Source organism: Camelus dromedarius, chromosome 23, assembly GCF_036321535.1.
Source record: "Camelus dromedarius isolate mCamDro1 chromosome 23, mCamDro1.pat, whole genome shotgun sequence".
In the NCBI taxonomy this organism is placed as follows: domain Eukaryota; kingdom Metazoa; phylum Chordata; class Mammalia; order Artiodactyla; family Camelidae; genus Camelus; species Camelus dromedarius.
Genome location: NC_087458.1, coordinates 5018584 through 5044086, shown reverse-complemented (window position 1 = coordinate 5044086; position 25503 = coordinate 5018584). Strand labels below are relative to the sequence as shown.

The 25503-nt window shown below is 44.8% G+C and overlaps 2 protein-coding genes across 2 annotated transcripts; both read left to right on the top strand.

The window, feature by feature from the left end:
• Positions 1–270: 270 nt before the first annotated feature.
• Positions 271–8603, top strand: TCHH (trichohyalin). The gene is made up of 3 exons (XM_064477769.1): positions 271–312; positions 1579–1746; positions 2526–8603. Exons 2-3 carry the CDS (start codon positions 1609–1611, stop codon positions 7536–7538), a joined length of 5151 nt encoding a protein of 1716 aa, XP_064333839.1. The 5' UTR covers positions 271–312; positions 1579–1608; the 3' UTR covers positions 7539–8603.
• Positions 8604–21308: 12705 nt separating this feature from the next.
• Positions 21309–25161, top strand: TCHHL1 (trichohyalin like 1). The gene is given in 4 exon segments (XM_010999114.3): positions 21309–21334; positions 22038–22193; positions 22677–25123; positions 25125–25161. Coding segments are annotated over 3 exon segments (2622 nt in total). The 5' UTR covers positions 21309–21334; positions 22038–22055.
• The last annotated feature ends 342 nt before the right edge of the window (positions 25162–25503 follow it).

Genomic DNA, 25503 nt, shown 5'->3' with positions numbered 1-25503 from the left:
AATTAAGATTCTGCCAAATATTCTTTCATGTTAGGTGGTGCCAGCACCCTAACTGTCAGGAGGCAAGGTCTGTGAACCTCATGCCAAATAGCTACGTGAGCAAATAGTGAGATAAACAAGCCATTCGTGGAGACAGAGGTGGAGCTGGGCTTGGTTAGGGATGAATCAGGCCATCCTACAGAGTGGGTGTCTCCTTCCTAAGTTGCTCTTCAGGGCACAATTAAAACCTCTATAAAAGGCCAAGCTCCCAGCTATTCAGTACACTTGCCAGCGGTGTCAGCGAGCACTTAACTTCTCCCTCTGGTGAAGTGGGTAAGTCCCATTCAGTGGGGTCATCTTCTTCTGTCTGATTCTTCATTTCCCAGCTGTTGTAGATGTTGGGGGCAGCAAGGAGGGTCTACGTGCCGGAAGGCATCAGTATCTTACAGAGATGTCTAACATCTACTATCTCCATGCCATCTTCTTATGGTTGGAATACTGAACTCTGTAAGTTTGTTTGCACAGCAGGGGTTGGAGGATGGTCACGTATGACTCTGATGGGGTTCATCTTCCTAAAAAACTGTCCTCTCAAACGTTTGTCAACCCTCAGTTCTCTTTTTCTATGGGTTCTGCCCAATATAGGCCATCTTCATGTAGCTATGGCATCTGAGATACTGAAGTTGAGAGGTAATTAAAGAAGTCAGCTAGATGAACCAGTAAATCACCCAGCCAGTGAAGCTTTCCATGTACTCTTTTAATATTGATCTTTTATTGGCTAGGTCTTGTTTTTTACAATGCCAAGATGCAAGCGGTTTATTTGGGTTTACCAAAAGCTAACCAAAAGACCAATATTATTAAAAGTTTTCCAAGTTCAATTTGACCCACTGACTCTGGTAGCCAGTCAGGAAGTACCTATCAGAAATTTGCAATAGTTGAATATCTGTAACATATCTGAATTAAGGCCGATAACATGCACTCTCTGTTTTCTGCATTGGTATATCTGAATATTACAATGCCACCTCTGACTGGAAGTAGTGCTTAAGAGCTGGTGACTTATGAATTATACCCCTAGATCTCTAAAGGACTATAATATTAGGAAATAATCCATATTCCCTGTTTTTATCATTCCAGTTACCATCAAATGTTTTGCTGCCACAATTAGGTGTAACATGGCTTCTACCCACTTTAAGATACTCTCAAGCCTTCGTTTGCCTTTTGGCTAGTCTCTTTGTTCAACTTTAGAGGAAAATTCTTAGGAGTAGAAACATATCTAATTTAAACTTCTACACTCCTCACTGTCTAATCTGAAAAGTACTAGGGAGCACAAAGAGGGAGAAGGGAAGGATGTGGATAATCCAAATTGGGTAAACAATCAAAAGCTAGATATGGATAATCCAAATTGGGTAAACAAGATAGTCTGAAGATAGTTCCCTGGCTTGAAATTTTTCAGGATCTCTCTTCTGTTTTCTAAGCACTATATTCAAAACTAAACTGCCTTGAGAGCCCAGGTTGAAAATAACTACTGTTCAGAGTAAAATTATTTAGGGATCTAAGATCAGAAATGGAGTTTTGATTCTGGATCCTATTTTATTGTTCTAGGTTTCCTTGAACTTGAAGAAAGAAAAAAAAATGTCTCCACTTCTGAGAAGCATCTTTGAAATCACTAAAATTTTCAATCAGTATGCCTCACATGATTGTGATGGGGCAGCCCTAAGCAAGAAAGACCTGAAGAACCTCCTTGAGAGAGAATTTGCAGATGTCCTTCGGGTAAGAAATAACAAGAAAAGGAAATTTCTCTATTGATTTAGGATTATGAAATTTCTTCTCAGGAGAAATCAGAGCAAGGAATGGTGACTTTATATTCATTTTCTGCCATGACATCTCTACACCACATCCCCTTTTCAATTCTGAAGGCATTGTAGTCTTAGTACTAAAAAAGTAGCATTTCCTGTACTTGACGCAACGTCAATGTGAATGAGCTGTTCACAGGAACTTATCACCAAAGATGTCAAACCAAACTCAACTTAGAAGGAACTTAAGTTTACTTCTAAATTTTAGTAACTAAAATCAGCCTCTTCTCTAGTAAAATGGTGTTTCCACAAATATTTTGTTCTGTATTCATACATGGGATAGAAATCAGATCAGGGGTACTGGCTATTTCAGTCAGAAATGGCTGCTGCAAATCTTCACAAATTTCCATTGTATTTCTCTCTTAAGTGTAAGTTCATTCTTATTCAGTCAGCTAAGGGTAACTTGTGTTCTTTTGATCAGCATTAAATTACAAGATGCAAAATTTTCCAACTAATGTATGCTTTAAAATTAGGTCTTCATATTTTACATGGGGACAAGACTCCATACACACCGGGTGTTTTTTTTTTTTTAACTGCTCTTAATGTCTTTTGAGTATCAGCATATCATAAAGATGTACATTGCGTGTGTATCTGCTTACTACCTGTAAATAATACATTGTATTATTGTAAATACACTGTATTTACATTGTAAAAGTTTTGTTTTATTTATTTCCTCCCCCCCCCCCCCCCCCTTAGAGGCCACACGACCCGGAGACAGCAGATCTGATTCAGGAACTTCTGGATCGCGACTGTAACGGGCTTGTCGATTTCAATGAATTCCTCCTGTTCGTCTTCAGGGTGGCTCAAGCTTGTTACTACGCGCTCGGCCAGGCCGCGGGGCTCACTGAGAAAGGGGTCAAGAGTGAGGGAAAGGGGAACCTGTTACAAGATCGCAGGAGGGAAGCCCAAAGGAGATTCGAGCCCCAGGACAGCCAACTGGAAGGAAAATGCCGACTGAAAAGGCAGGAACAGGAGAAGGAGCTCGCTGAGGAAGAGGAGCAGAGGGAGAAGCAAGAGAGACGTGAGCGGAGGCTGCAAAGGCGAGAACGAGAAGATCGTGGTAAGGAGGAAGAGCAGCTGCTGAGGCGCAAGGGTTGGGAGCCGGAGGAGTTTTCTGACCTAGAGCAGGGGCGAGAGAGGCAGGAGCAGCGGGAGCGACAGCGCCTCCGGGAGGAGCAGCGCGAGCGCCAGGAAGAAGAGCAGCTGCAAAGGCCGGAGCGCCAAGAGCTGAAGAGGGAGCGCCTGGAGGAAGAGCAGGAGCTGCAAAGGCAGAGGCGCGGGCGCGAAGAGTCGCGCTGGGAGCAGGAGCTGCGGCGCGAGCAGGAAGAGGCCAATGAACAGGGCGAGCGACGCACCCTGAGGTGGCGGTGGCAGGTGGAAAGCGAGGCTGAGGCCCGTCAGAGCAAAGTCTACTCCAGGCCCCGCAGGCAAGAGGAGCAGAGACGCCTCCAGGAGCAGCAGGAGGAGCAGCTGAGGGCGGAGAGGCGCCAGGAACGCGAACAGCGGGAGGAGGAGGAGCAGCGCCGCCAGCGACTCTCAAGGGAGCGGGAGCAGCTGTTCCGTGAGCAGGAGCAGAGCCTCCAGGTGGATCGGGAGAGGCAGCGCCGCAAGGAGGAGCAGCGCCGAGACCAAAACTGCAGGTGGCAACTAGAGGAGGAAAGCCAGAGGCGCTGCCACACACTGTACGCCAAGCCGGCTCAACGAGAGCAGCTGAGGGAGGAGGAGCAGCTGCAGAGAGAGCAACTCGAGAAGAGGAGGCGCCAGGAGCGCGAGAGGCAGCGTCGCGAAGAGGAGCTGCAGAGGGAGAAAGAGCAGCTACTGAGAGAGGAAGAGAAGAGGAGGCGTCAGGAGCTCGACAGACATTATTTAAAGGAGGAGGAGCTGCAGCGAGAGGAAGAACAGCTGCTGAGACGGGAGCGCGAGAGACAATATCGCGGAGAGGAGGTGCAGCGCCTGGACAGGAAGCGGCAATTCCGAGACGAGGATCGGCAGCAGGATCTGAAATGGCAGCGGCAACTAGAAGAAGAAAATGAAGTTCGTAATAACAGGGCTTACTCCAAACGCAGAGAAAATGAAGAAAAGATCCGACAACTAGAAGATTCCCAGGTGCGGGAGAGGCAGTTTCGGCAAGATCGGTTGCCCCTGAAGTATGAACAGGAAGAGAGAGAAGGAGAGCAAGAGAGGAGGAGCAAGCAGCAGCGCGACCGGCAGTTCCCAGCTGAAGACCTGCTGGAGCGAGAGCAGCAAAAGGAAGCCAAAAGGCGAGACAGGAAGTTCCGGGAGGAAGAGCAACTGCTGAGAGAAGAAATAGAAGAGAAAAGACGCCGTCAGGAAGAAGACAGAAAGTTCCGTGAGGAGGAACAGCTGCGCCGCCAGGAGCGCGACAGAAAGTTCCGTGAGGAGGAACAGCTGCGCCGCCAAGAGCGCGACACAAAGTTCCGTGAGGAGGAGCGGCTCCTGCAGCAAGAGGAGGAACAGCTGCGCCGCCAGGAGCGCGACAGAAAGTTCCGTGAGGAGGAACAGCTGAGCCGCCAGGAACGCGACAGAAAGTTCCGTGAGGAGGAGAGGCTCCTGCAGCAAGAGGAGGAACAGCTGCGCCGCCAAGAGCGCGACAGAAAGTTCCGTGAGGAGGAGCGGCTCCTGCAGCAAGAGGAGGAACAGCTGAGCCGCCAAGAGCGCGACAGAAAGTTCCGTGAGGAGGAGCAGCTCCTGCAGCAAGAGGAACAGCTGCGCCGCCAGGAGCGCGACAGAAAGTTCCGTGAGGAGGAACAGCTGCGCCGCCAGGAGCGTGACAGAAAGTTCCGTGAGGAGGAACAGCTGCGCCGCCAAGAGCGCGACACAAAGTTCCGTGAGGAGGAACAACTGCAGGAAGAGAAAGAACAGCTGCGCCGCCAGGAGCGCGACAGAAAGCTCCGTGAGGAGGAGCGGCTCCTGCAGCAAGAGGAGGAACAGCTGCGCCGCCAGGAGCGCGACAGAAAGTTCCGTGAGGAGGAACAACTGCAGGAAGAGAAAGAACAGCTGCGCCGCCAGGAGCGCGACAGAAAGTTCCGTGAGGAGGAACAGCTGCGCCGCCAGGAGCGCGACAGAAAGTTCCGTGAGGAGGAACAGCTGAGCCGCCAGGAACGCGACAGAAAGTTCCGTGAGGAGGAGAGGCTCCTGCAGCAAGAGGAGGAACAGCTGCGCCGCCAGGAGCGCGACAGAAAGTTCCGTGAGGAGGAGCGGCTCCTGCAGCAAGAGGAGGAACAGCTGCGCCGCCAGGAGCGTGACAGAAAGTTCCGTGAGGAGGAACAACTGCAGGAAGAGAAAGAACAGCTGCGCCGCCAGGAGCGCGACAGAAAGTTCCGTGAGGAGGAACAGCTGCGCCGCCAGGAGCGTGACAGGAAGTTCCGTGAGGAGCAGCTCCTGCAGCAAGAGGAGGAACAGCTGAGCCGCCAGGAACGCGACAGAAAGTTCCGTGAGGAGGAGAGGCTCCTGCAGCAAGAGGAGGAACAGCTGCGCCGCCAGGAGCGCGACAGAAAGTTCCGTGAGGAGGAACAACTGCAGGAAGAGAAAGAACAGCTGCGCCGCCAGGAGCGCGACAGAAAGCTCCGTGAGGAGGAACGGCTGCGCCGCCAGGAGCGCGACAGAAAGTTCCGTGAGGAGGAGCGGCTCCTGCAGCAAGAGGAGGAACAGCTGAGCCGCCAGGAGCGCGACAGAAAGCTCCGTGAGGAGGAGCGGCTCCTGCAGCAAGAGGAGGAACAGCTGCGCCGCCAGGAGCGCGACAGAAAGCTCCGTGAGGAGGAACGGCTGCGCCGCCAGGAGCGCGACAGAAAGTTCCGTGAGGAGGAGCGGCTCCTGCAGCAAGAGGAGGAACAGCTGAGCCGCCAAGAGCGCGACAGAAAGTTCCGTGAGGAGGAGCAGCTCCTGCAGCAAGAGGAACAGCTGCGCCGCCAGGAGCGCGACAGAAAGTTCCGTGAGGAGGAACAGCTGCGCCGCCAGGAGCGTGACAGAAAGTTCCGTGAGGAGGAACAGCTGCGCCGCCAAGAGCGCGACACAAAGTTCCGTGAGGAGGAACAACTGCAGGAAGAGAAAGAACAGCTGCGCCGCCAGGAGCGCGACAGAAAGCTCCGTGAGGAGGAGCGGCTCCTGCAGCAAGAGGAGGAACAGCTGCGCCGCCAGGAGCGCGACAGAAAGTTCCGTGAGGAGGAACAACTGCAGGAAGAGAAAGAACAGCTGCGCCGCCAGGAGCGCGACAGAAAGTTCCGTGAGGAGGAACAGCTGCGCCGCCAGGAGCGCGACAGAAAGTTCCGTGAGGAGGAACAGCTGAGCCGCCAGGAACGCGACAGAAAGTTCCGTGAGGAGGAGAGGCTCCTGCAGCAAGAGGAGGAACAGCTGCGCCGCCAGGAGCGCGACAGAAAGTTCCGTGAGGAGGAGCGGCTCCTGCAGCAAGAGGAGGAACAGCTGCGCCGCCAGGAGCGTGACAGAAAGTTCCGTGAGGAGGAACAACTGCAGGAAGAGAAAGAACAGCTGCGCCGCCAGGAGCGCGACAGAAAGTTCCGTGAGGAGGAACAGCTGCGCCGCCAGGAGCGTGACAGGAAGTTCCGTGAGGAGCAGCTCCTGCAGCAAGAGGAGGAACAGCTGAGCCGCCAGGAACGCGACAGAAAGTTCCGTGAGGAGGAGAGGCTCCTGCAGCAAGAGGAGGAACAGCTGCGCCGCCAGGAGCGCGACAGAAAGTTCCGTGAGGAGGAACAACTGCAGGAAGAGAAAGAACAGCTGCGCCGCCAGGAGCGCGACAGAAAGCTCCGTGAGGAGGAACGGCTGCGCCGCCAGGAGCGCGACAGAAAGTTCCGTGAGGAGGAGCGGCTCCTGCAGCAAGAGGAGGAACAGCTGAGCCGCCAGGAGCGCGACAGAAAGCTCCGTGAGGAGGAGCGGCTCCTGCAGCAAGAGGAGGAACAGCTGCGCCGCCAGGAGCGCGACAGAAAGCTCCGTGAGGAGGAACGGCTGCGCCGCCAGGAGCGCGACAGAAAGTTCCGTGAGGAGGAGCGGCTCCTGCAGCAAGAGGAGGAACAGCTGAGCCGCCAAGAGCGCGACAGAAAGTTCCGTGAGGAGGAACGGCTGCGCCGCCAAGAGCGCGACAGAAAGTTCCGTGAGGAGGAACAGCTGCGCCGCCAGCAGCGGGACGGTGCCTTCTCCCAGGAGGAACAACTGAGGCGCGCAGAGCAAGAGGAAGAACAGAGACGCCAGAGGCAGCGAGACAGGAAGTTCCTAGAGGGAGAGCAGAGCCTCCAGAAGGAAAGAGAGGAAGAAAAGCGACGCGACCCGGAGGAGGACCGGAAGTTCCGCGAGCAAGGAGAGCAGCTGCAGCGCGCGGGCCAGGAAGAGCTGAGGCGCCAGCTGGCGCGAGACCTGCAGTACCGGGCGGAGGAGCAGTTTGCAGCGGAGGAGAAGAGACGTCGGCAGGAACAAGAACTGCGCCCAGTAGAGCAGAGACGCCTGCAGGAGCGGGAGAGGAAATTCCAGGAAGAAGAACAGCTGCGCCGCCAACAGCAGGAGGAGCAGAGGCGTCGCCAAGAGCGAGACCTGTGGCAGAGCCGCTGCCAAGTCTGGCAGGAGGACAAGGGCCGTCGGCAGGTCCTGGAGCCTGGGAAGCGGCAGGTTGCCAGCGCCCCGGTGCGCTCCAGCCCGCTCTACGAGTACATCCAAGAGCAGAGATCTCAATACCGCCCTTAAGAGATGCTGCCACATGCCGACACCTGCCAAAGCTTCGCGCAAAGGAAAGTGAGAATCACTGAGTACCAAAAGACTCACATGTTTCTGGTTGTGGGAAGACCCTCTGATGTTAGAATATCTCTTTTTTCCAAAATCTTAAACTACACTCTTTCATGTACTTTGTAATCCTGCCTTTTTTCCTTCTTTACGTAGTTCATTACTGCAGGATGTCTTTGCTCTCTGGTGCAGATGTGGTGTGCATTTTTAAAACCGTAAGCCATTTAATTTGTTTGAGGAGTCTTGTTTGGGGAACACGTTCATTTATTGCTCTCAAAAGTAACAAGAATATTATGTCGATTTCAGATTCAAAGGAATTGAGTTTGTTTTTTTTTATTGGTCGATCCATCTTGTGGAGAGTTCTGATATTTTTAATATACAAGTTGGTGTTTCTCCTCAGGTCTACATTTTATTAATATTTAGCTCCAAATAGCCTCTCACTTCTTGTAGCATAATTAGCAGATTCTGTGAGGGGACTGAATTTTTACAACAACCTTTGGATAGTGCAAGGGGAATGGCTTCGCCACAAGAGCCCCTCGTGAAATCGGCCCAGAACTGGAATAAATATGTTAAGAATAAGGTTTAGCTTGAAGGCTTAGAATTTGAATTCGATTTTTTTTTACACTTAACTTCATAAACATTTAAAACCTCATGAAGCAAAAGTAAGGTGTTTCTCAAACAACTCCAGAGCTCAAACTTTAAAACTGTGTCTGCTGTAGTCTGTAGTGCTCAGTTCTCTTCCCCCAGTCTTTCATGAGCTAGAGAATAGTACTACCTTTGTTAATTTTAGCAGAGCGGGGACCTGCTCAGGATCCTGTAGACATCTGTCATGCTGCAGGGCCAACAAGAGATCACGGAGTGTTCGGGGGGAGGGAAAGGGAAATATTTGGGGACATAGGGGCAAGTTCCTGAAGGCCCTTCGACAAGAGTCAGCCCACAATCCTTTGAGGCCTACTGATACTACCTTGGAGACATGTTGAAATAATTGGACTGTGTAAAAATTAGTAATAAATGCTTGGCAAACAATTATTTTTGTCTATTTTAACTGTGCATCAAATCGTAACTCAGGATCTAATGGTCTGGGAACTGACACAAGTTTCCAGTCACTTAAGGGCATTTGATTACTATTATCTATGTCCAAATGTTAAAAAGGGAAAAAATCCAACTCTATTTCCCCAACCATTTTTCCCTCTTAGGGTGAACTCAGTATTATTTCCATCCCCAAGCTAGGATTCTCTTTCCAAGTGTTTTTATTCTTGACCCCACAGCCCTCTTTGCCCTTTCTTGCAGTGACTCACTGCTCATGGCAGTGGTGCTCCCAGTGTTTGTTAATATTTCCTTCTGAGAATACAGCAGTTTCTTGGTCTCTGAATTATGAGCCAATAATAGGAAATGGCCTGAAAGTTCAGCTCAGCATTACAGAAATTTAGATGACCTGCTGATTTAAGCAACACAATCTATGAGGTAACTTAATCATACTTTTGGCCTGATTATTATTAAGCACCTTATGACTATCACCTAATGATCCAAACACCCCTGTGCCACCTGTTAGAATCCATATTTAGTATACACACCTTGGTAACTAGGAATAAATCCAAGATGGCACTTATCCAGGATATCATTTCTAATTATGAAGGTCACAGATGAGAAGATTTCCTAAGTTACAGACACTCATATTTTGGTCAATGGTGGAGACAAGAAAGCTGAGCCTATAGCTCCCAAGTATCATTTTGATAGAGTAAGGTGGCATTTTCTGCAAAAACCACAAGCCTCTGACTTTAACACAAGTAGCAAATGCCCACTAAAGACAAAACCTGGGAATCCCCTGAGACTACTCTGGAACATCATCTCTTTCAAGTGAATCCTAACTACAAAAGTACTTTCCTCTTAAGTATATGCTTTTATTTACTAAGGCTCTTCACAGAAACCCTAGAAAGAGCTTCACTGGCTTCCCCAGGATCCTCTCAATGAGCACTCATATCAAAGCCTCCTTATAAATGCCAGCCCCAGGTTACTCCTGGAATACACACTCATCATCTAACCTATAGTTTAACAATAATAATTACGGTAAAAACAATCAAAGCCCTTCAGACTTCTTGTAGCACTTTAGCAAGATGAAGAAAGAGCCAATTTCCAAAGAAGAAAGTGTTGTTTCATCAGTTATAATAACATGTAGTTAAAAAAAAAAGTCAACCAGCCCATGCCCTATGGGCCTTCTTTTAGCATGCTGCCAGGAGAACATGTTGGCAGGCCAACCCTCCTGCTCCACCGGGATAAAGTACATGCATGGGCAGAACCTTGAGGCTATTGTGCACTTGGCTGCTTAACTAAGCTAGGAGCTTTATTAACATCATCTTGGCTACTGCTGGGGAATGTGGTTGAGAGCTTAATATGTTCATGATGGAAAAGCTAGTCTCCATGTGTTATGAATTTTGTTCCCCCTAAAGGTTGGCATGTTGAAGTCCTAACCCTCAGTACCTTAGAATGTAACCATATTTGGAGATACAGTACTTAAATAGGTAATCAAATAAAAATGAGATCATTAGGTATGCCCTAATGCAGGATGGATGGTGTCCTTATAAAAGAGGAAATTTGGACATAGACAAGGACAGAGAGAAAATGACCTGAAAATACAGAAAGAAGATGTCATTTACAAGCCAAGGATAGATGCCTGTAACACATCCTTCCCTCATGACTCTCAGAAGAAATCAATCCTATCAACACCTTGATTTTTGACTTCCAGCCTCCATCAATTTGAGAAAAGAGATTTCTGTTGGTTAAGCTACCCAGTCCTTGGTACTTTGTTATGACAGCCCTAAAAAACTAATATACCACGGAAGGTGAGGTTATGTTTCTAGGGAAACTTACCTGTAATATGATGCTCTTTATCCCTTGACATTGTACAGGGTACAAGCAGGTCCTGGTGGCTCAAAGACACTTTTTTTTTTTAATTAAATCTGCCATAGTTTTTATGGTGCAGGGGAACAATTGCTATAAGGAATCATAAGCCTGGGGTTCATTCATTTATTCATTAGAAAAATATTTATTGAGCATCTCCTATGTGCCAGGCATCCTAAGCAATATGTGTGCAGTGTTGAAATAGTCATTCTGGTCTGTTCCTTTACTCTCTGTGTGTCCTCTTGCAAGCCACTTAAGCTTTCTGGCCTCCAATGTTTCATATTTCAAACTATGAGACTAGAATAGTTATCACCAAGGTTACTCCCAGGACTAAAAAAAATTACTTTAATTCTAACATTTGGCTTGTTCAGCTGAAACTCTCAAAGCAACTGAAATAACCCCTCACCCCAGCTTCTACCTTTACTAACAGAAAACATGGAAAAGAATTAACTGATGAAGGTGACCATCAGACCCTAGTTCCAGCCTCAAAGATCCTTCCTTTCTAGCTTCTGAACTTCTCTTATTCATCTCCCAAATTCTTCCAGAGCACCTTCTTATCAGCCTAGGTTTATTCAATGAAGGAGAAGACCCTAAACCTACCCCATTTTCTATGACCTTAGTACTGTCGAAAATTACTGCCCCTCTAATTTATGAAATTCACATATCCATTTAATTAATCCCATTCTTTTCTGAGAAAACAAAGTCCTGGAACTTGGTTCCACTTAAACTAAAAGTCAGTGGCCATTAGCTAAATATAAACCCATCTCTGCTCCATCTTCTGCATTAATTACACATTGCTAATATTTTCATTCAGTCATAGTAATTATGAGTTTGTTCAGCAAGTGTACTGGGACTGTAATCTGTTGAAGATTATGATCTATGTAATATTTAATAAGCTCATGTTTCCCTTGTTAGTAAAGAGTTGACAGTCACATGCAATAATCTGGAACTAACCCAAAAGGTAGATTTCTGAATACGTTATCATTTTCTGAACCCTCAGGATGTCAATGGCAAGCACTCGAATTACAGAAACTTTTAAAAATCTGATTCCTATTTGTTATCACTTCCCTTTTTAAAAACTGGCATTTTCTGTACGATGAAGTCTAAGCCCTGCAGTTTGGAATTTATGTCTCCACATTCTAGAGACAGTCCACCTTTTACACTCTGGCCCCCCCAACACCCCCAGAGCCAACCATGTGTTAAAACCAAACTAGTCTATTTGTTGTCATTAGGACATCCTATGACTGTCCTTACTTCAAAGACTTATTAGCATAATTTAATCTATTTAGAATGCCTCTCTCCTTCCTGTCTACATGGACACTTTCTACTCTGTTTAAAAGACCCGAGTTTAGTCCCACCTCTTCCCTAAATCTTTCCCTAATCACCCCAACTCACATGATCGCTCTCTTCATTGAGGTTCTAAGATATTGTCTGTATTTACTGCTCATTGATTGTAGTACTCTGCCTTAGTTGGCTTTATACTTGTTTCATTTACCCAACTGAATTGTAAATACCATGAAGACAGAGGCTACAACTTTGAATTCTTTATTTTGTATATTCTTTCCATGATAAACAAAAAGCTCTAGGAAATGCTGATGAAATATATGGACTGTCTCTCTAGAAAAATATACATTCCCAAAACTTTTGCCTAGGATTTCAAAAGTTCCTAGTCCCTGTGAAGACTTCATAACGTCATGATAAGAAACATGGCTCAAGGAGTTGTGAGAATTAGATGCATAATACAGGCATTCAATAAATATCTGTCAAATGAATGAGTTAATTAATAAACCCTAATAGCTCTTTTTGTCCAAGGCCTCTACTGCCCATCTAACAGGCCATCCCTCCCTTCTGAACAATGAAGCCCTAAGTCCTTTCTTGTATATTGAAAATTCCTCAATGTTAGGCATTACTGAATTTCATGATTCTTCTCCCTCAGTTTATTCTGCTTCTGCCTAGGAATTGGAGTAAGCTCTGGTATTGGTATCTGTCAGTGGCCCTAGTGGGATGAGAATGCAGGGGTAGGTCAAGGGAAAGGTGGATTCTGGTCTCATGGGTTGAGGGGTTGCAGGGGAGGTGTAGTGAGAAGCAACGGTGAGATCCCCATTCCAGGCTGCGGCTGGTTTTCTCATAAGCATTTGAATTCAAATACAACTCATCACCATGAGGATTATTTTCATTTTGAAAACCTCTGTGTCTGGTATATATTTTATTCTGCCTATCAGCAGTACTTTGACTCTATTTCTTATCAAATAATAACTCTGGCCTTATTAAGAGTGCACATGCCTCCCTTTTTCCCTGGAGCACATTACAAATTAGCTTTCACATGTGGATCAGGACTAAGCCAGTCCCCAGGTTTCCTCTCTGACTGTGGACGGGGAGGGGATGGGTAGAAATGGCAGAGGCAGACAAGTTTCAGACCATCCTGCTACAGATGCTGTGGTCAGAGAAGCATAGTTTAGGAGAAGAGCAGTATCTTGATGCTTTTTAGTAGGGTCAGGAAAAGCTTTCCAAGGAAACTGATGTTTTAGCCAAAACTTGAGAGTAGATAGGAAGTTAGCCCTGTGAAGAGGAAAAGAAAGAGCCTTCCAGGCAAAGTGAAATTGGTATTTAAAGACTGGAGGCAAAGGGGGGAAGGGTAGAGCGCACTGTTAGCATACGCAAGTTCCTGGGTTCAATCCCCGGTACATCCTCCAAAAATAAACAAGTAAACCTAATTACCTCCCCCCCAAAAATAAATACAGGCAACTTAAAAATAAAATAAAAAAGACTGGAGGCAAGAGAGAGCACTGTGGGTTCAAGGATGTCAAATTAAATCTGACCAGAACCTAAAATACCATGGACAAATGGCAAGAGATAAGGCTAGAGAGGTTATATAAGGACCTGGTAAGCCATATTAAGTTTATCTTGAGGGCAACAAAGAATTATTGTCATTTTAAGCAGGGGAGTGATGAACTAGATTGGCAGTTTATGAGGATCACCCTGGCAGCAATGTGGAGAGTGGGCTGGAGAGAGGCAAGGTGGAGCAGAGAGAACATTAGGAGAATGTTACAGCAGTCCCCATGAGAGCCAATGATCATCTGAGCTAGGATAGCAGAAGTGGGAATAGAAAAGTGGATATTTCTGAGAGATATTTGAGAATTAGAATCAACAGAAGTTGGTGATATATTGGCAAGATAATAGAAAGGAAGAGATAAAAAATAATACCAGAGGTACAGTTGGAGAAACTGGGTGAACAATGGTGCCATTGTTGAGACAGAAGCACAAAAGAGCCTCTTTTTCACTTGTAGTGAAATGACAAGTGAGGGGTTTGTTGTGAGGGGAAATGGTGACAAGTTCAGTTTTACTTACACTGAGTTGGAGGTGCCTTTGAGGCTTCCAGGAAGTGATATTTAGTTGGCAGCTGGTTATGAGTCTGGAGCTCAGGTGAGAGGTTTGGATTTAATGTAGCAAAAAGACTATCAGCCTATCAATAGTAATCAAAGCAGTAAGAGTAGATAAGATTATTCAGGATATGGAAAAAGAGGAAGATGAAGAATTGGGCTAGGACAGAACTCAGAGGAACAGCAACATTTAAGGGAAAGGCAAAGGAAAAAAACTTAAAAAAAATAAAATTAAAAGGAGCAGTCAGAGAGGTAGGAGGAAAACCAGGAGAATGTGGTGTCACAAAAACTAGGAAAGATCACGCTGCAAGAAAGCAGAGGTGGTTATCATCAAATATTTGAGAGCAGCCAAGCTAGATAAGTGCTGAAAAGTGCCTGGTGATTTGGTAACACAGTGTCAGTGATGATCTCGTATTATCTTGAGGACTACAAGGAAAATAAGCGGAAACATAAGGCAAATCTTTCAAGAATACTCATTATGAAGGGGAGGAGAGAGGTTGGTTAGGGTTGTAGGCACAAGGTGAGATTTTATAAAATGGGAAGAAGTTGACTGTGTGTAAATGCTGAACAGTAAGGAACCAATTAAGAGAGGTTACATTTTAGAAAAGAGAGGGAATTATCAACATGCAAATTTCCTGAGAAGGCAGGAAAAAAATAAGATCCAGAGAGAGGAAACAGGCTTAGATGGGCAGCTTTTCCTGATGTAACAGAAAGAAAACATAAATGTAAATGGATGCCAATAAGTTTGTAGTTTGATGGAAGAACGTTTAGGGATTGTGGTCTGATGACTTTTTTCATCAAGATATAATTGACATATACACAACATTATATTGGTTTCTGATATATAACATAATGATTCGATATTTATAAACTCTGTGAAATGATCACCACAGTAAGTCTAGGTACCATCCATCACCATACAAAGTTACAGATTTTTTCTTGTGATGAGAACTTTACTCTCTTAGTCACTTTTAAATATGCAATACAATATTTACTCTCTTAGTAACTTTTAAATATGCAGTACAATGTAATTGACTATAGTCACCACGCTGTACATTACATCCCTATGACTGGAAGTTTTTACCTCTTGACCCCACATCTGCTAGTTTGGTTTTGTTTTGTGACTTCTATTTTCTTCATGAAGGAAAGAAGCAAAATCATCTTCTGAGTGAAAAGGGGGGGTAAAGAGTCAAATAACCGAAGAGAGTCATGATGATTTAAAATAATTGTTGTAGAACACAGACAAAAAACTAATCATGGAAGCTATATGATCACCAAAAAACTCTGGGCTTCCAGTTGAAGTTAGAGATCATGAATTTATCCCTGCACCAACGTGTTCAGCTATGAGAGTTCCTCAGGCATGCTCAGTACTACAGATGCGAATGACAGAGTGAGACCACACCAGGGCTGAGATTTTTTCCAGGCAGGTGTAACTGAAAGACAAACAGGAAAAGGGCACTGAGGATACCTACAAGAGATGGCATTGTTGAAGTAATGGACCATGAATTCTGTATTAGTCAAGGTTCTGCTTCATATATATATATTTATATATTTTCATATATATGAATTATACGTGTGTGTGTGTGTGTGTATAAAAAACTTAAAGAAATTAGCTCACGTGATAAGGGTGGCTGGCAAGTACACAATCTGCAGGGTGAGCTGGTAGGCCAGAGACTCAAGGAGGAGTTGCAGCTCCAATCTGAAGGCCATCTGCTGGCAGAACTCCCTCTTGCTCACTCATGGAGGATGTCAGTCTTTGTTCTGTTCAGGCCTTCAACTGATGGTTGAATGAGGCCCAACCACATTCTGGAGGACAATCTGCCTCCAGATTTACTCCATGTCCACCTACTCATATGTTAGTCTCATCCAAAAACACCCTTCCAGAAACATCCAGAATAATTTTGACACATATCTGGGCACTGTCATCCAATCAAGTTGACACGTAAAATTAACCATCACAGATTCTAACCAGGCGAGAAAAGCAAGTGAGTACAGGGAGGGACTAAGGGTCATAGGTCTGTGGGCTGGGGATTCCAAAGAGATTTTTAAAAATCCAACATCTTATGAATCAGCAAATGGTAGCCCTGTAAAGAGAAGAGGCAGTGAACAGGGACTGTGAAGAAGGAATTTCTTATTCGAGGGGTGGGGTGGTTCCAAGTAATAAGTTCTCAAGTAACATGTAATGAAATAATACTTCTCTGTGAAATAGTTAGACCATTTTTCCCTACCATTGTTCCTACAAGTTCAAAATACTGATGGGTCCACCAAATATATTTGTGACCAGAGTAGAGCAGAACAGATCCATGAGCTGCCAGAGCATGGAGGGCATCACACCCATGAGCAGGAAGACCATGTGAGTAGCATAAAGAACTCAGATTGTGGAGACTCAGACTTTGAAAACTTAGGTTTTCATGGCTTAGAAACTTGTCTAAGGCCTAGCAGTCCCACATCAGCAATGACATAATCTCCTCAATCTTAAATTTCCTCATCTGTAAAACAAGGACAATAATCCTTGCCTTTCAGGATTGTTGTGAAGAGTGGAAATAATGAGTACAAAGTATAAGCTGAGCACTCAGTAAATGAGATTGTTATTGTCTAGTCCAAACCTTTCCATGCTCATGGGGTTATCAAATCTATTGAAATAAAAGACCTAAACTTATAGAACTAGAGATAGGGCTGGAATCAGCCCAGTTCTTTCCATTTTGGTCCAGGACTCTCATTTTAGTACATGTCTCTTAATTTTTTTTTTTTACTTAACAAATATTTATTGAGCACCTACCATGTTCCAGGCACTATGCTGGGCTGGTGATTTAAGTGAGCAAGACAGACATAGTCCCAGCCTTCCCAGAGTTGTTAATTCAGCAGAATGCACTATAAGCCAAACATTTTTGCTAAGTATTTTTCACATATGTTACTTCACTTAATCAGCACTACAATGCTGGAATTCTGAACAATATTGCCCCCTCCTTTCCCATTTCCAAGTAAGGGAACCAAACTCAAAATGGTTTCAAAATTTGTCTAAGGCCAAATAACTATTAAAGTTCCCATATGCACTTTCTTATTCATTTATGCAACAGTCCACCTAATTGCATTGAAAGAAAATCCTGGAACATGAGCGTGAATACACTGCACATGTGGTTATACAAGGGCCTCAGTGCACTATTATGCGCTTACACAACACGTAAAAACATTCTTCTGTTCAAAAACAAAATGGTGTGCTACCTATAATAAACATCAACCATTTCATTTACAAAATTATGCTTGTTATGAAGGGCTCTGAGGGATCATTTGAGCGGGGACTATGGTTCTTTAAGTTTGACCTTGGTATACACAAAGATTTAGGTACAAAATATTCATCATAGAGTGGCATATAATAATGAAAAACTGGAAACATGAGAAATTAAAGACAAAGAGAGAATACTAAAAGTGGTGAAGGAGGTATATTTATACAATGGAATACTATTCGGCCATAAAAAAGAATAAAATAATGTCATTTGCAGCGACATGGATGGACCTGGAAAATGTCATTCTAAATGACGTAAGCCAGAAAGGGAGAGAAAAATACCTTATGATATCACTTATATATGGAATCTAAAAAAAAATTATTTACAAAAAAGAAACAGACTCACAGACATAGAAAACAAACTTATGGTTACTGGGGGAGAGGGGGGTGGGAAAGGATAAATTGGGAGTTCAGGATTTGCAGATACTATTATATGTAACACAGATAAACAACAAGTTTATACTGTATAGCACAGGGAACTATATTTAATATCTTATAGTAATTTATGGTTAAAAAGAATATGAAAATGAATGTATGTATGCTCCTATGTGACTGAAGTTTGGTGCTATACACCAGAAATTGACACAACATTGTAAACTGACTATATTTTATATATATATATATATATATAGTGAAGGAAAAGCAGCAGAAGGCCAGAAGGAAGTGACACAATATATTTGAATTGCTGAAAGGGGAAAACCTACAACCAAGGATGCTCTACCCAGCAAGTCTTTCATTCTGGTTTGAAGGAGAGCTCAAAAGGGCTCCAGACAAGCAAAAGCTAATAAAGCTCAGCACCACCAAACCAGCTTTACAAGAAATGTTACAGGGACTTCTCTAAGTGAAAAAGAGAAGCCCACATCTAGAAACATGAGAGCTAAGAAAGGAAAAGTCTCATTGGTAAATGCAAACAAACAGTAAAGGTAATAAATCAACCACGAATAAAGCTAGTAAGAAGGTTAAAAACAAAAGTAATAAAATCATCTATATCTACAATGAGTAGTTAAGGGTTACACAAAACAAAAAGATGTAAAGTATGTCAAAACCAGCAAACATGGAGGGAGGGGAATAAAAATGCAGGATTGTTAAAATGCATCTTAGAACTAAAGAGATCAACTTAACAAATAAATAAATATGTACACACACACACACACACACACACACACACACACACAAAGCTATATATAAATCTCATGGTAACCACATAGCAAAAGTCTATAATAGAGTCAGAGGGGAGGAGGGTATGGGGAGGAAAGAAATAGGTGAGGGGGATTAAGAGATATAAAATTCCAGTTGCAAAATAAATGAGTCACAGGTATGAAATGTACAATGTGAAGAATATAGTCAATAACTATGTAATATCTTTGTATGGTGATATAACCTAACTAGACTTACCGTGGTGATCAGTTTGAAATATGTAAGAATATCAAATCACTACCATCCAATTTTCACCCATAAATTTATCGAAACTCAGTTGTGAGTCTCTAGTTCTGTTCACAATTCTAGTTTATTCTTCTCTTTCTGTATAACTATATTTTTATTTTAGAGGATTCCAGGAGGAATATTAAGAACGTATATTTGCTCAGTCTATCATCTCCTTGAACAAACTCCTGCTATTCTTATGATAAATAAAAAAGATAATGAAATTATAAATGTAAGCTTAAGCCTTCTTTTTTGCTTGCCAAATTTTCCAGTATTATAGAGAATCAAAAAATGCTTTCTCAGCCATCTTTTCCAAAATAGCTATCATATGGATTTTCCTTGAAGGCTTCCTTCAAGACTTCAGCTGTGACCTTTGAAGAGTAAGAGACTCTTATAACATAGTTCTATATTAAACAACTTCTTTACACGTCTCTCTCTCTTTACCTCTTCCTTTCTTCACTATCCTTATACAACATTAGAGCAGAGAGGACCTTACAAAGAAACTGTTAGAGGGGTCTGTTTAGAGGAAGAATAGCAATCAGGGTCTTTTCTTTGGTAATGGTAGAGTTGCTTGTGGCTTATTGCATAGTAATCTAAATAATTTTTTTAAACAAAAAATCATCCTCTCTTCTTTCCATCCAGTCATTCCCTTCCTCCTGCCATCCTCTGAGTCACTACCCACCATGTATGGGTATTATTAAACAGTCTTGAGTAAGCACTGAAAAACTAGGTACGCCTATAAACGGGCTAGGGAGCCAGCCCTCATGTTGTTCAGAGACAAGGCAACATCCAACCTTGACTTTCTAAGTAGAAACTATAACCTAAAACCATAGACAGAATTGGAAGAGTTCTGTGCACCTCACTGTAAGTCACTCCAGGCTTTCCTCTTCCTTTGGCAGGCCTCTCCTGTAACCTAGCTGGTGGATTATGATTCAGCCTCTGTTTGAATAGTTTTAGTGACAGGGATCTCATTACTTTCGAGGCAGCCTATACCATTGTCAGACAGCTCTATCCCTCAAAAAGGTCTTAAGAATTGAAATCTGCTTTTTAGAAAGTTTCAACCATTGATTCTAGTTCTATTCTCTGGCATTACACAGAATAAGGAACTCAAGACAATGGAGACAGCATGGGCTCAGAGACATTTAGTCTTGAAGGGTTTCGATTCTGATTTGGGCTTTGCCATTTTCAGGGTACGTGACCATGGGCAAGTTAGTTAACAATAAGAGCCTTAACTTCCTTATCTGTTAAAAGAGAATGATAACTACAAAAGGGCCGTGAGGATTAAGTAAGCAGCCCCTGTCAGCTCCTGACATGTCATAAACATTCAATGAACATTAGCTCCTTTCTATTCCTCCCACTCCGCATCCTATGCAAATCCTTCAAATGTTTGAAAACAGCTATTCTTCCACCTCTAAATCTTTTCAGTCCAGACTTGAACATACTCAGCTTCCTTGAATCATTTCTCATGAGACTGGCTCCTGACTCCAGGGCTGGGAGACATAACTTACTCATCTTAAAACACCCAGTGCCTGGCACAGTATCTGAGAAACAGCTGGTACTCAGGGGGTGTTGACTGATCAGAATTAAGATGACCTTCACATGACAATCCCATTTCTCAGTTGAAGACTTCTCCTTTTCAGGGGAATGCTGAGAAATATTATTCATAGGAGGAAACTATCAACACAGATTTTTTTTCACTCCAACATTCAGCAACACTGTACTTGCCTTGTTTATTAGGAAGATGAGAACAGAGTTGTGCTCAACATCAATGCTTCCCTTAGCCTCTGTCTTCTCATATAATTGTCTCCGTTCCCACCCATCCATTATCTCAGTCTTTGTCTTTTACACTTATTTACATGGATCTGTTTCTAAAATCCTTTTACAAGCAGGGAAGAATATTAAAATATACTCTATTCTCTTTTTGAATGTTAAAAAAAACTGAACCTAGCCATCCAGTTAATTAAATATTCTCTACTAAGAGGGATGCAGATCTAAGAGGTAATCCAAACATTCGCCAGATTAACATCTTAGGCTCCTTCCTACCTGTCCTCGGCTTGGTGGTCCCTATGTTTCCCTTTCCCCTTTACAGAAAGAACACAATAATATGGATCCTCATTTCTAAGCTCCTCAGATTATGAAAATGCCTTTAAGGAGTAGATATCAATCACATTTTAAAAACAGCACATCTTAGGTAAGCAAAGTTCTGCACACTCAGCAAGAGATTTTTTTTCCCCTAATTCTGCCTCTGGGCAAGTAATGCAGAGCATGGAAACGCCTGAATCATCTGGTATCTCCACTTTGTTACATGGATAAGTGAGGCCTCTATTTTTAAACACATGATTGACACCCATCTGTCCAGGCTGGGTCAAATACAGTCCATCCTATGGGCAGAGAGAGGAATCAGATGACTCCTGAGATCTCTGCCAGCCCTATGATTTGTCAAATAAAAATGTAATTGTGTCCTTAGGTTTAAAAAAAACAAAAGCCAACTCCACCCCCAAAGATACAACCTGCAAAAGTCAGTAAATGAAACAAATATTCTTTCCCCTTCCTTTGGATTGGATAAGTCTGAAGCTGCCTAAAGGAAATAAAAATAAGACAAACTGAGAGTAGAGAAGGAAGGGAGACTGGGTTTGGTGGCGATGAATCAGGGCATTAGACCCTGAGGATGTCTCCTTCCTAACTGTGCAATTAGAGACTCAATAAAAGGTTTCAGTGCCTCCCGTCAGCTCACAGCCCTTTGCCCCACGATTCACCTGCTCTCACTCGTGAACGAGGTAAGTCTCACAGACTCTCTGCTTGTGCATACTTAGAATCTCGGCTGCTGTTTTGCTTTTAATGTGAGATTGTATACGGATTTCAGAAGAAACACACTCTTAGTCTAGGTCAACCACTATTACCGATACCTCACTGGGAGCTCCAAATGCATTCCTTGATCATTTTCTTTTTTTTTTTTTTCCATTTCTTTTTTAAAAATAAAAACTGTTTGTACGACATAGGCAGCAATACTATTTAACCAGGACTCAGACCTACATTAAAATGACCTATAATCATTTCAATGTTGGGTAATGACTGAGGGGTCGAGACTCTTTTACCAGTGAGTTCACGGAGCTACATCTTGGTAAAAACATGGTACTCTGCCTGCACACAGAGACTGACCTTCCTGGCATTACTTCTCTTTCCTCTGGAAGCTTTTCTAACTTAAAAGTTACACTTGCCTAAGCCAAGGAGCTAGACTGAGCCATGGTGGGAGGAAAACAGGTGGGCACTCTCAGATGAGGCTAAAGTGACTATTCCCACTTCATCTGTGAATCAGTACTTAACGTTTAAGTTCTTTTTCCACCCTCCTTTTGCAGTAAAGCTTTCTCTGAACACATGAGCGTCTCTATTTTCTGCAGGGTGGCTAACTCTGATCTCACTACAGTCTCTTTCCTAAAGGACCCATCCTAAGAAGTGAGCTTTGTTTGTTCTTACTCACAGTCTCCTGAGTTTGTAAAGATGCCTCAGCTCCTGGGAGATGTCCTCTGTGTAATCGAGACATTCCGCAAGTACGCCAGGGTGGACAGTGATGAGGCGACGCTGACCTGCAGAGAGCTGAAGGAGCTCCTCCGGGGCGAGTTTGGGGACATTCTTCAGGTGAGGGGCTCACAGAGCTGTGGAAATTCTTCTCCACTTGCCCTTCCTCCAAAATCCAAGCAAGATGGGCATAAGTGATGCCTCCCTGTTTTACATTTGGCTGCCAGCTCTCAGCACTTGTTCACTTTGAACAACTCTGTTTCCATCCCAGCCTCCCACTCTGTTCAGTGGCTTAGTCATTGTTATAGAGAAAAAAGAGGCTTTCCTCACTGGGACTATTGCTTCAGCAAAGTAGGTTTCTGAGAGGAGTCGTGAGCCAGCGTGCACGTAAGTGCAACTCACAATTCATGTGAATGCTCCTTCCTAGCCATAGCTTTCTGATGAAAAACGGTAACCAGAATCAACAAATTCTTTCTGTTTGGGGAAATTTCACAAGTTCATGAAGAACAGGGTCAAAAACAGAGGATTCTTAGAAGACATACAGACAATCAGGGCACTTGACCACATATAAACAGGCTGATCTCTCACTGTGTTTTCATGCAGCCACCTGCCACCATCCAGGCTACAGAGAGAAACTTGAATCTTCCGGATATTGACAGCAATGGCACCACCAGTTTTGATGAATTTATTCTTGCAATTTTCAACTTGTTGAAAGTCTGTCGTCTTGACATAGAATCATTACTTAATTCAGAACCTAGACAAGTGTCTAAACCAGAGGAGATACGAGATGACATGGATCTTCAGGGGACCTGTGGAACTGGCCAGCGGACAGAGGGAACTTCATCAACTCAAGACAAAGTGGTGTTTCCTCCAGAAATGGCATCCTCAACTCAGCTCAGCCCTAAGGAAGTGGGAGCAGCTGGACACGATAGGGTGAACCCCCAGGGAGACACTACAACTCACAAACTGCCAGGAGAAGCATCCGGGCACAATGACCATAAGAACCAACACCTGGAAGGAGACGAACAGAGCCAGGAAGTGGCCCAAGATGTAGCAGCAATAGGAGACAGTGGGGAGACAAAGAAGCCAACAGTAGGATCAGCACAGATCAGCAGTCCCTCCAGGAGGAAGAAGCAAGATAAGGAGATTCTCAGGAAGGCAGGTAAACCAGCCAGGGAACAAGCTGGCACTAAGACAGGAGAGCAGTTTGGAGAACAGGAAGGGAACTTGGGAATGCAAAGTTCTCCACTAGGAGAAACAACACAGAGACCATCTGAAGATCAGGACGCTGTAGGAGGAGAAAAGGGTGCTAAGGGGCCCTCTAAAACACAGGAGCCACCACTGCAAGGAAAAGATGAGCCCAGCTCAGACCATGCTGACCCGCCAGAACAAGCTGCTGCCCAGAAACCATTTCAGATGCAGAAATCAACTGATCCTGAGGATGATAGTGGAACAGCTGAGACCCAAGTACCTCCAGTACAAGATACCAAAGACCTGCCAGTGCAACGTGACAGCAGAAATTTTTCAGAAACACTTAATGTTAGAGTTGAAAGGAAACAGGTAAGAGGCCCTGAGGTCCATGAAACAGCAGGGCAGAAAGAAAATGAGAGAAAAACTCAGCCACCAGCCCTGGAAGACCAAACAGAGGACGTGAAGAATCAGGAACTCCAGGAATCAGCAAAAGGAAAGAATGCTGAAGAAGACTCTAAGACACAAAAGTTAAGCTCAGAAGGAAGAGATCAGAAATATCTTGAAATTGAAGGAGCAGTCAGCCCAGGAGAAGAGGCAGGACACGATGAGGAAGGCACAGCAGAAGTACCTGTGAGCAGCAAAAACGTCCCTGAAGCAGAAGAGACGCCAGGAGCAAGAGAAGGAACACAGGAGTTGACACGACTCGAGAACCAGTCTGGAGGAGAAAATAAGAAGGTCACCAAGATCCATAACAAGCCAGTCAAGGAGGATGATGGTCACCAGAGGGAGGATCCTGAGCCAACAGTCACACAGACTGATGAGAGGTCTTCTGAAACCCCCGACAGCCTGACTCCAGAAGATGGGGACAGCAGCTCAGGGACAAGTGGCCTGTCTGTGCAAGGGGATTCCCAGCGTCAAGCAGACCCACCCAGAGAGTGTGTGCAAGGAAGTCCCAATAATAACCCAGACCACCAGCAGCAGGTAGCCCCAGGTGAGAACAACAGAATTCACGGGGCAGCGGTGCTGGCAGCTGGAGCAGAGGATGAGCAGCTCTCCGAGGAACAGGAGTGGCCTGTTGGAAAAGAGCACAGAAGTCAGGGCTCAGGGACCAAAAGCCCAGGGCCAGCAGTGTAGCCCAGTGGACCCCCAGAGGCACAGGAGTCCGCAGTGGGAGATGAAAACAGAAAGTCCCTGGAGACTGGGCCCCTGGGTGTCCTGAATGCAGGCTTCACGGGCCAGCTCTCCCCAAGGCAGCTCCCTGCAAAGAAATGTAGAAGACAGGAGCTAAAGGTCCAGGGCTCAAGGACCAAGGAGGAGGATGGAGCACCAGAGACCCAGGAGGTGCCAGTACAACGTCTGCATGAGTACAGTTCAGTCCCCCCAAAGACACACCTGGAGACGGAGGAACCTGCAAAATGGGAGGAAGAGGAGGATGAAAGCCCCCAAGAGCTGGCAGGAGAACAGAATCTAGCCAAGAAGGAACATGATCCTTCAGTCCCCAAGTCAGACATTGAAGGGAGGATGCAGAGAGACCGAGGGCTCTGTTCTGTGGCAAGGGGTGCAGTCTGTTCGACTCCACTGTACGAGTACCTGCAGGAGAAGATACGGCAGCAAACAAACATAGCCCAAAAGGAGCACCAAAATCAAGCTCAGACAGCCAGTGCACCAAGCCCAGCGCTCCGCGGGGACCAGCGGAGTGCACCCCTCACCAATGAGCTCTCAGATGGTCCTGTCTCTTTCAGTGACAGCCAAGCATTACAACAGTACACCAGGGAGCTTCTGCCTGATGAGCCCCCTGCTGGTGCAAAGCAAACAGCACCTCCCCAGGCCTCGGAACATAAGCAGGGTCACCCTCAGAGAGGAACCACAAAGGGAAGCAAGCACCCCAAAGCAATGAATCACTCTCATTATCCCAGGAGAAGTTCCAAAGAACTTTATACATCTGAATAGGACCCAGCTTCTTCCCTCCCAATCACCCTCAACACTCCCGCTCACACATTCAGAGGCAGATTAGCAATCCTTTAAATTCCCTCCCTAAACACACAGATGGCCAATAAATTCATGAAATTCCCACTAAACTTCAACAAAATGCAAATTAAAAAGTTATTTTGCTTATCGAACAAGTATAGGTCGTTTGTTTGTTTGTTTTTAATTACCACACAGTGTAACAGAGTTTGGAGAAACAGAAACTCTGAAATACAACTGGTAGGTGTATAAATGAACACAACCTTCCAGAAGG